Here is a 12293-nt window from a genome sequence, read left to right on the forward strand (position 1 = left end):
TTTCTCTTCTTTTTTCTATTATTTGTTTTTTAGTTGTCATATTTATAGTATTATTATTGTATTTAAATAATATAAAACATATTATTATTTTATTTACTTATAAAAATACAACAGCTCATAAGTTTCTTTGTTGAAATGAAACATATAAACAATTCAAAATATATTTAATTGAATTTTATTATTCTATTCCTCATGTTATTTTTATTATTTCTATTTTAAATAATTATATCACTACATTAAAATACAACTAAAGATATTATTAATATGATAATACAAAGAAAATTAAATAAAATAAAAAGCTAATGATAATCATTTTATTCTATTTTATTTATGTTTATATTATTTTTCATTTAAATGCATGCTCTTAACTTATTTCTTATGATTTTCAAATATTTATAATATATACTTATATCAAATTTAATATATTAACGATAATATTAAAATTCATTTTATTTTCAATATAATAATAACGTATGAAAAAAATAATAATACAATCAATTCAAAATAATGTAGAACAAACAATATATAAAATAATGATACTGATGAAAATTTTAAAAGAATTAAAAAAATATATGAGATGAAGAAGAGAAAATGTGAAAAACAATGAAAATAAGAGATAAATAACAAAAAATCATAAATAATTTCTAACGAATATGGAAAAAAAAAGAGAAACATAAAAACAAAACAATAAAAAAATTTTAAACCTAAAAAAAAGTTATTTGTTGTATTGTTAAATTAAATCAACTGGTATTTTGTAGGTTGTTATCATATCTTGAGAAAGCCCAACAATATATTGCTCATGTAAGTTTCTTACAAACTCAATTCTTTTCAATAAAATTGGTTGATGGTTGATTTTAAGTGGTATTTTATATTCAGCCGTTAGTGTATGTTCAGCGAATCTTATGATTTTAATTGATTTAGAAGTGAGTATTGCAAATTGATTGTCATTAATAACACAAAAATCAACAACATTTTTACTGTTAATAGCTTTAATTGCTTTAAATGAAGTGTTAAAAACAGTAATAATGTTTGTTCCAATGTCTTGAACAAATAAATAGGATTTGCTTGATCTGATTTTAGTTGGTACTTCTAATTGAATTTTTGATGTTAAATTTTTAATTATAACATCTTTACCATTAACTTTATAATTCAATCCTCTCTTTGATGCAGTTACAATTTGTTTATTAAATTCACATGCAGAAGTAAATGAACCAATAAATTTATCAACTTCTCCTTTATTAATAAGAAATAGTTTTTCATCAGTAGCTACAAGGATTGAACCAGCATCAGTCCCATTTAAATCATTAATATTACAATCGCAAATATTAAAAACAACTTCTTCATCATTTAATCGAACAAGACCTTTGTTTTCATTATAAACAATAACAAAGTCTTCTTGAACAAAAAACGTTTGAGATTTTTCTGGGAGAGTTTCAAAAATAGTTATTGGTTTAGTTACTAATTCAGAATTTAGAGTAATATTTCCTTGTTTTGTTGAATCAGTTATATCAGTTGATAACTCCTCCAAACCTTTATTTGTTTTAATTCCAACGTCAAGAGTTGAACTTATAGAAGGACAATTTCTTTTACTTTCTTCTTTATTTTGTTTTAGATGATCTTCTTCTTCTTTAATGCCTTTCTTTTCGTTTGAAGATTTTTGAGATACTTCCTTTTCATTAATCATTTGAGATAACCTTTTCATAGAGCTAGCATAATCTTCAGGCATAATCAGATATTTATTCAAACAAGAGGAAATAATATCCTCAATTGTTTTTGGTAAGGTAGAAAGTGTTTTTTCAATTTTATTTAGTCTTTCTAAAATACTTTCCATGTTATATTCAGGAGTAACAATTATACAGTTGCCATTTTCTTGTTGCATGGTTTAAGTGTATTAAATAGATTTCTAAAAATACTTCTATTTCATATTGATTCATTTATATTTAGTATATACTAAAAAAAGAATCATATGAAATAACAAAAAATACTAATTTTTGTTATTCAAAATTCAATAAACGTGGCACCTACGTACCTTCTTTGTACAAATACGTCACTAACTTTAATACCTATTTACTTAAATACTCCCCACCAACTAAAATGAATCATTAAATGTCTGACTCACACGATAACCAACATGATAGAAAAATATGGAATGAATCAACATCGAAAAAAGTTGATTTTGAAAATATGAATGATGGATTATTAAATTTTTGTCTTTCATATGGGTTTAAAGGAGATGATAATAGACCCAAAGCATCAAAAGAAGATATGGAATGGTTAAAAAAGGTAATGGACTCAATTGAGAGTGATGCTAAACTAATGTATTCAATCTTAGAGAAAAGTGATAAGTATTTAACTCAAAAATCTAAAGGTGAAAAGACAGAAATAAGTGAAGAGCAACTTAAAGTTGAATTAGATAACCTTGAAGAATTGGTAGAAAGTATTGATAATGCAAATGATTTTATTAAAATGAATGGTCAATATGAATTAGGTAAACTTCTTTTAGAAATAAAAAATGAAGATATTCTTTTTACTGTTTGGTGGGTTTTACAATCTATTGTTCAAAATAATCCTATTGGACAACGTGCTATTTATCAAAATGATGTAATTATGAATGTATTAAAAAATCAAATATCAACACTTCCTGTTGATTCTAAAGTATTATTTAAAATTATTTGTTTTATTTGTTCTTTTATTACAGAAAATGAACAAATTCAAAAAATGGTATCTTCAAGTACATTTGTTGAAAAATATAAACAAATATTATCAACTGGGGATGAGAAAATTATTGATAGATTGAATTACACATTAAATAAGTTTAAACATAAACCATTTTAATAAATTAAATTTTGTTTATTAATTTAATTTATTTATTTTTTATGTAATAAAAAACACAAATTAATTCAAATAAAAATAAATGAAACAGTGGAATTTAAATTTCAAAGAAATTTATATGTTTTTTAAATTATCTTATTTTATTTGAAGGTTTTATTCTCTTTTATACATCATTTTAATTAACTTCTTTATTTAAATTATTTTGAAACATAAAGTTTTTATAAAGAATAGAATGTTTAAATAATTATTTAAATGAAAGCAAAACAATATAAATACTCTACTGAAATATTAAATAATAAAGAAGAATGATTAAAGTACAATTGTTCTTTTGTTTTTTTTTTGTTTATTATGATAAAGATACAAATAAATATTTAATTTAAGTTATTTCATTTAGATAATTGTTAGAAACCCTTTTTATTGAATTTTTGATTCTATTTTTTGTTTTTATTGTATTAAAGTCTTTTTGGTAATTAACGTTTTTATTTATTTTGATATTACAACGATTTGTTTTTCTTTTTACAACCTTCGGTTCTTCTTATTGATAGCTTCAAATATTTCTTTGTCATTTTGTTTTATTCACAAAGTCAATAATCTTTGAAGGAAGTAATAAAAATAAAATAATGAAAATTCTCATAAATTACTTAGAGTCTTATTTGTTTTGATATTAACTAATTTTTAATTATGATGTATTAAGTTTGTTTTATCTTTTCCTTTTTGTGTTGTACAATAGTTGAATAAGAATAAAGGTAGTACATTTCTTTTGTTTACTTTTAAATTAATTTACTTTGGACTACAAGACTTTCATTTCTATTTTTACTAAAGATTTATCATTTCGTTTATTTTTTAATAAATGTATTTGTTTTGAAATAATGGAGTTTTTAAAACAATTGAAAAAATAGAATAATTAAGAAATTAAAACTTTTTATCATTGAATAGTTTTATTCAAATAAATATATCTCATCGAATAATTCGTTTTTATAAATATATTATAATATTTTGATACATATTGAAACAATTTGATAAGTTTTTTTGGTTATCAGTTTCAATTTAAAAAAGAAAAGATGTTATTAGATATATAAAAGATATTTTTAGTTATTAAAAACAAAGAAAGAGAGTTAAACAACAAACTCGAAGATTCAAAACATTTAAACTACTTAAAATTTTTATACCTTTAAATCAACGATATTTCAATAATTATCAATTTCGATTCTTCTCGATGAAATATAAATCAATATTAATTTACATTCATAAAATAGAAAATAAGTCAAAAAGAAAGAACAATAAAAAACATCAAAATAAAAATAAGTTTCCTTTTTTAATACAATGAGACATGTTAAAAAAGAATTAGTTCTGTTTCCCACATAAAAGTCATAAGAAAATTAAAAGAGGTTAATAATAAATTAAAACTGTCAAATACTTTTGATTTAAACTCTAAAATATATTTAATATAAACAATGATTTTATCATTGCTTTTAATTAGTATTCTTAAGGTTTTAGCTTCACATGACCCAGGATGTTATTATCATACTTTCATGGTTCGTTGTAATACTGGGTGTTACAAAAATGGTCGTTTTTGTAAAAGTATGTTTTATTTAATGTTATTTAAAACAATAAAATAAATAACAAATTATAGGGTGTGACTCAACGTGTTTTGATTGTATGTTCCAATCTGACTTTTGTAGTGAGTGTAATGGAACAAAGTATTTAGTAAATAATGAATGTAAAGGTTTGTTGTTTATTAGTTAAAAATAAATAATAAAAAAGATTGATACAAAAATAGAATGTTCAACAACATTTGGAAAAAATTGTCGAAAATGTGATGAAGAGAGTGGATGTACTGATTGTCCAAGTGGAAATCAAATGAACTCAAAAATATGTCAACCATGTAATAATTTTGATCCAAATTGTTTACTCTGTTCAAATAATCAATGTCAATCGTGTTCTAATGGATTTTATATAGCTAATAATGGGAAATGTAATTCATGTTTAAAAAATACAGCTACTTTGGGAAATAATTGTCTTGAATGTACATCAAATATGTGTTATAAATGTTCAAATGGGTCATCAGGACAATATACATTACTTGGAGGAAAATGTGTTATATGTTCTGAGAAATATTCACATTGTAAACAATGTAACGATAATCAATGTTTGAGTTGTGAAGAAAATACAGGGTATTATTATTCAAATGGAGAATGTAAACGTTTGTTATATTTCATTTAATTTCGTTTTGACTTTTTTTCTTTTCATTTAATTTCGTTTTGTTTTATCTCTTTTCATTTAATAAATAATCAAATAGAATGTTCTTCTCATTGTCTTTCTTGTTCTAATTCAAATACTTGTACTAAATGTCAAGATGGATATTATTTGTCAGGTAAGAAATGTGTTTCATGTTCAACAAGAAATTGTAAATTATGTGATGCAAATTCTTGTTTTTCTTGTTTAGAAAATTCATATTTATCAAACGGAATTTGTACGACTTGTCAAAATAAATATCCATTATGTCTTCAATGTTCTTGGACAACAACATCAACTTCATGTGTGTTATGTTCACCTGGATATTGGTTTAATGGAAATTCATGTGTTAAATGTAATGACAATTGTGGAATAGAAGGGTGTGTTAGTTCATCTCAATGTATTAATTGTAAAGAAGGGTATATATTTGATCGTAATAATAATTGTGTTGATGCAAAATCTGAACATTGTGAGAAAGCATCAAATAGTTATTGTTTGAAATGTAACGATGATCGTGTATTAATTGAAAATCGATGTTATCCAATAATAAATCAAAATCCATGTCATGAAGTTTTAATAAATGGAAGATGTATAAATCATGGTGATATTCGATGTGAAAAATATATAACAAATAAATGTACAACATGTACTTCTAATTATTATTTAAAAAATGATATTTGTGTATTAAAAGATCAATATATTGATAATTGTTCTGTTGTTACAACATCAACAACAGGACAACCAATTTGTAAAGCATGTAGAACAGGATATTATCCAGATGGTGATTGTAAAAAATGTACAACAATAACAGGATGTTCTAAATGTATTAATACACTTACAACAGAAGAATCAATTAGAACATGTACTGAATGTTTAGGTGGATATTACTTTGAAAATTCATTATGTCATAAGATTCAAAATTGTGTTGAAAATTCAGGAGTAGAATGTACAAAATGTTATATTAATTATTATATTAATAATGGTGTTTGTAGTAGATATGAACAACAACTTGGTTGTCTTTCTGCTAATGGAATTACTTGTACAAGTTGTAAAGAAGGATTTTATTTAGATGAAACAACAAATATTTGTAAAGTATGTACTATTCCATATTGTGAAACATGTAATAGAAATGGATATTGTCAACAATGTATTAAAAATTATACATTATCTTCAAATTCATGTACATCATGTAATATAGAAGGATGTGGATTATGTTCAAGTACTGATACTAAATGTTTAAAATGTGATATATGGGATTATAAAGAATCAGAAACATGTAAGAAATGTGATTTAAAAGTGAGTAATTGTTGGGAATGTGATGAGACAGGAATATGTTTAAGTTGTAAATCTGGATATTATTTAGAAACAAATAAAACATGTCAATCTTGTGATAAGATTGATAATTGTATAAGTTGCTCTTCATCACAAAAATATTGTTTGGGATGTCAAAAAACTCATTACTTAGAAGATGGAAAATGTATTTCATGTAATAATTCAATTCCTAATTGTAAAGAATGTACTTCTAAAGGAACATGTTATTCATGTATTGAAGGATATTATTATGAAAATGGAAAATGTAATCCATGTAGTAATATACCAGGATGTTCAAAATGTCTTGGAAATGAGAAAGTATGTTATAAATGTCAAGAGTATTATAAACAAATAATAAATGAAGAACAAAATGGATATGAATGTAAACCATGTATATTAGGTACATTACATTGTCAAAATTGTTCAATTAATGGAAATTGTTCAATATGTGAAACATCATATACATTAACACCTTCATTTGAATGTGAATTATGTACAAAAGCAATAAATAATTGTGTATCATGTTCAACAACAACCTTTGAATGTAATAAATGTGGAATTAAGTATGGATTAAAAACAAAAACAAAATGTGAATTATGTTTAACATTAACAAATAATTCATGTATTGATTGTAGTGATTCTACTCATTGTACAACATGTTCAACAAATTATTATTTAAATGAAGAGAAATGTATTTCATGTACAACAAAAGAACATTGTAAAACATGTCATCAAGATGGAACAGTAATTGAATGTGAAGAAGGTTATTATCCAAATGGAAAAATATGTTCACCATGTTCAAATATTAATGAAAATTGTACTACATGTTCAAGAACAAGTGCTCTGTGTACAGGATGTAAAACAACACATTATTTAACAACAACAAATAAATGTATTTCTTGTACTACAATTAATTCAAATTGTGAAATGTGTTTAAATAATAAATGTTTAAAATGTAAATATGGAACATATCCACTTGGAAAAGAATGTTTTCAATGTAATACAATTACTAATTGTACTGATTGTAATCAAATGGAAGCAAAATGTACAAAATGTAATGTTGGAGTAGTTAATTCAGATGGAGAATGTTCAAAATGTAAAATAGCACATTGTGGACAATGTTCAGATATAGAAAAATGTGAGAAATGTTCTATTAATTATTATTTAAAAGGAAATAAATGTTATAAATGTTCAGATATTAATGAATGTATATTATGTTCATCAACAGAAGAGAAATGTACATTATGTAATGAAGGTTATTATGTAAAAGAAGGGAAATGTAAAGAATGTAATAGTGTTTTATCAAATTGTAATAAATGTTTAAATGAAAGTATTTGTACTGAATGTGTTGAAGGACATTATTTAAAAGAAACAAAATGTTTAAAATGTTCAACAAAAGAACATTGTAAAATTTGTTCAACAACAACAAATACATGTTCTGTTTGTGAAGAAGAATATTATTCAAAAGAAGATAAATGTATAAAATGTAGTGATAGTATTAGTAATTGTACTCAATGTCAAAATGAAGGAAATCAATTAATATGTACAAAATGTAATGATGGAGCAATTCTTAAAGAAGGAAAATGTATTGGAATTTCATTAAATTCATATAAATCAAGTGAACAAACATATAGTTTATGTGATTTAACAATACCAAATTGTATAACATGTAATTATACAGAAACAGGAACATTTGATATAAATAAATTAATATGTATAAATTGTTATAATGGATTTGGAATATCAAAAGATTTAAAAACATGTATTAATTGTAATGGAATATCAAATAAACAATCTAAATGTATAGAATGTGATACAAATTGTATAAAATGTATTAATTCTAGTTATTGTATTAATTGTAAAGAAGGATATTATTTAAGAAATGGAATATGTAAACAAATTATTAATAAAGAACAATGTAAAAATGAAGAATTAAATATTGGATGTGTTCAATGTTTTAATTCAATTTCTGATTCAATAGGATGTTCAAAGTTAAAAAGAACAACAGAAATATCATTTTATTTATTGAATAAAACAGAATATATTCCAATGGGATATTATCCAATATCAACACTATCAACAAAATTAATGAATAATATTCAAAAGAAAAATAGAATAAGAATTACAACAACTATAACTACTACTACAAATTGTTTACTTTATAAATATGGAAGATGTGTTGCATGTGAAAATCACTTTAGTTTTGATTCAATAAATAATCCACCAAAATGTTTAACATGTTTACCAGAATGTAATGAATGTAATAAAAAAGAAATATGTCAAACATGTCAATTAAAATATAATGAAATGAATGGGAAATGTTTAGAATATTCAAATGAATGTATTAATAAAACAAATAATGTTTGTAGTAAATGTAAAGATGGATATTTTATTTTAGAAGGAAAATGTAAAAGATGTGAAGATAAACAATGTAAAATATGTTTAAAAGGAGAAAATGGATGTATAGAATGTCAAGAAAATTATATTTTAATTAATAATGAATGTAAAGAAAAAAGAGAAATACATTGTAAAACAATTTCAAAGAATAAATGTATTGAATGTGAATTTGGATATGAATTAATTAATGATGGAAGTTGTCAAAAAATAACAACACCAACAAATTGTTTATATTTAAAAGAAAGAAATGAATGTAGTAAATGTAATAAATTAAAACTTGGATATGATACTCTTGGAAATATTATTTGTTCAAATAATTCAATTATTGATGAATGTACAATTATGACGACTTCAGGATGTTCAAGATGTTCTATTGGATTTTATTTAAATAAAGGAAAATGTTTACAATGTACTTCTAATTGTAAAGAATGTATTTTAACATCAACTAATTGTACAACATGTTATACAGGATATACATTAAATACACTTACAAATACATGTATATCAGTAGGTGATTTAAAAGATAAATGTAAAGTATTTTTACCAAGTGAAGGATGTGCTATTTGTAAAGATGGATATTATTGGAAAGATAAAAATTGTTATTTATGTCAAGAAAAATGTGAAACATGTTATAAATCACCTGAACATTGTTTAAGTTGTAATTTTGAAAAAGGATATTATTTAGCAGAATCAAATGAAGGAAATATTAAATGTTTACATAATTCTACATTATTAAATTGTTTAGTAATGAATAAATATGGATGTGAAATTTGTAATGAAGGATATTATAATTTTAATAAAAAATGTTATAAATGTCAAGAAAATTGTACAAAATGTTCTAATTCAATTGAATGTCTTTCATGTGATGAAGAATTTATATTAAAAGAAGGAAAATGTATTAATTTTAAATTATTAAATAGATGTATTGAAAGTAAAAATAATAAATGTATAGAATGTTTAGGAAATAATTATGAAGTATCATTTGATGGAACAGAATGTATTTATCATTTAAATCTATTTATTATAATTGGTATTCCAATTATAATACTATTTCTATTTATTATTATTTTTATGTTTAGTTGTTTCTTAATTATATTAATAATAAGAAAACAACAACAAAAAAAGATTAAAGAAGCAACTATTTGTGAATTTAATATGAATAAATCAAATATTAATTTTATTGTTTTAAATGAAGAATGTGGTATTGTAATTAATAAAAAAGAAATTGATTTTAGTCTTGAAAAAGATGATCCTTTTATTCCTGTTAATAAAGAAACAAGAGATCTTATTTGTATTGGAAATAAAAAAAGTAAATTATTAAAAATTCAATTTTCTACTAAAGATCAATTAGATAAATATGAAATTAGAACTAATCCACAATTAATTACATTAAAAAAAGGAAAAGCTGTTGAATTTGAAATTTTTATTAAACCATTATGTACTTGTTCTTTAAATGAATCAATTCTTCTTGTTGCTTTAGATATGAAAAAAGGTAAACAATTTGATTGTAAAATTAATTTAAATATTAAAACTGAAATTACTAGTCATTTAGATTATGATGAATTAAAAGAAGAAAAACAAATTGGAGAAGGTTCATTTGGAGTTGTTTATAAAGGAACATTTAGAGGAAAAACAGTTGCAATAAAAAAAATGAAACAAAATGGAATAAATTCAAATGAAATAAAAGAATTTGAGAAAGAAGTAGCGATGTTAGATAAATTTAGAAATGAATATCTTGTTCATTTTTATGGAGCAGTTTTTATTCCAAATAAAATTTGTATGGTAAATGAATTTTGTCCTTATGGTAGTATTCAAGACTTAATTAATAAAAATCCAAATGGTTGTTTATCTTTAAAATTAAAAATTAAATTTATTATTGATGGTGCAAAAGGAATTGAATATCTTCATGGAAATGGTATTTTACATCGTGATATTAAACCTGATAACTTTTTAGTTACTTCAATTGATGATAATGTTCTTATTAATTGTAAATTAACTGATTTTGGTGCTTCTAGAAATGTAAATCAATTAATGACTAATATGACTTTTACTAAAGGTATTGGAACTCCTGCTTATATGGCACCAGAAGTATTAGATAAAAAACATTATAAATATCCTGCTGATATTTATTCATTTGCAATTACAATGTATGAAATTATGAAATGGGGTCCTGCGTATGATAAAACTACATTTAAATATCCATGGTCTATTGCAGATTTTGTTACTAAAGGAAATCGTTTACCAATTATCTCTCAAATACCTGATTGGTTATATCTTATCATTACAAATTGTTGGAATCCTATTTCAGCAAAAAGATTGTCAATATCAAAACTTATTAATGAATTATCAATTCATTTAAATACAAATGAATAATTCATCTTTAAACAGTTTTTTTATTTCTTTTATTTATCTAAAATAAATTTTAATATTCTTCATTTTTGTATTATTTCTCTTTTATAATAAAGTAATTTGTTGTATTTCTTTTGTATTTATTAACTTCATTTATTGTTTATTTTTTTCTTTGATATTGGTGTTTTATTTATTTAAATCATCAATAATATAACAGTCTTATTACTATTCTATCTTTTGTTAATATTTCTTTTATTTATTCATTTTATTTTTTATCTCTTTGTTTCTTTGTTATTTAATTATTTAAATATATTTGAATAATACTTTTTGATTATATTCTACTCATTTTATTTTATTTATTAATGAAAGATAAATTAAATGTTTCTTTATGAATATAAAAATGTTTGTTTATGACTCATTTTATTATTTTATAAAAAAAACAAGAAATAATGTAATAAAATCATTATTTTATTTTTAATTCAAATATATTCATATTCATAATTACACATTTCATTGGTTAATATTGAGAGAATTATTTCAATTGAATTTCTTTTAACAAAAGTACATTTGTTTCTATAAAAATCATATTGTTGGTATTATTTATATTAATTCTTTCAATATTAACAGTGTTAATATTCATATTGTTTAATGATGTTATAAAAATACAGTTTATATAATGAATAAGAATATTTTATTATTATTATTCATTTTATTGAATTAGTTGTAAATCATTTCTATTTAATATTTCATTATATTCATCTATAGAGTTATTTTAATACAATAAAGTAATGAATATAATATCAAAATTAATTGGAAATAATATTTAGAATATACAAATAGTAATGTTTAACATATAATAATAATAGAAGAAATAACATATTGAATAAAATAATTGTAATGAATATTTGATAAAATATATGAACATTTGATAAAATAAAATATGATAATAATTTGAACATATTAATTATAAAAGAGAAATAACCATTATATTCTTATTTCATTTCTTTTGTGTTTATTATCTTTTTATTCTTTATGATTTATCACTTTTACCTTCCATTTTATTTCTTTTCTATTTCTTATTTCTTTTTATCTTTTATTTCTTCTTTATTCTCTTTCTTCTTCTTATTTTATTATCTCTTTTATTTCTTATTGATGTTTTGTGCCAATAC

The 12293-nt window shown here is 22.0% G+C and overlaps 3 protein-coding genes across 3 annotated transcripts; 2 read left to right on the forward strand and 1 right to left on the reverse strand.

Moving 5' to 3' along the window:
• Positions 1-730: 730 nt before the first annotated feature.
• On the reverse strand, positions 731-1879 carry ENU1_169200 (hypothetical protein; the record flags this gene model as incomplete). Its single annotated transcript, XM_008861088.1, has 1 exon — positions 731-1879. One exon carries the CDS (start codon positions 1877-1879, stop codon positions 731-733), a length of 1149 nt encoding a protein of 382 aa, XP_008859310.1.
• Positions 1880-2106: 227 nt separating this feature from the next.
• ENU1_169210 (hypothetical protein) lies at positions 2107-2835 on the forward strand (the record flags this gene model as incomplete). The annotated part of the gene is made up of 1 exon (XM_008861089.1): positions 2107-2835. One exon carries the CDS (start codon positions 2107-2109, stop codon positions 2833-2835), a length of 729 nt encoding a protein of 242 aa, XP_008859311.1.
• Positions 2836-4286: 1451 nt separating this feature from the next.
• Positions 4287-11148, forward strand: ENU1_169220 (protein kinase domain containing protein; the record flags this gene model as incomplete). Its single annotated transcript, XM_008861090.1, has 4 exons — positions 4287-4413; positions 4466-4558; positions 4613-5035; positions 5132-11148. 4 exons carry the CDS (start codon positions 4287-4289, stop codon positions 11146-11148), a joined length of 6660 nt encoding a protein of 2219 aa, XP_008859312.1.
• Positions 11149-12293: the final 1145 nt, after the last annotated feature.

Source organism: Entamoeba nuttalli (genome assembly GCF_000257125.1).
Source record: "Entamoeba nuttalli P19 unplaced genomic scaffold asmbl_7358, whole genome shotgun sequence".
In the NCBI taxonomy this organism is placed as follows: Eukaryota; Evosea; order Mastigamoebida; family Endamoebidae; genus Entamoeba; species Entamoeba nuttalli.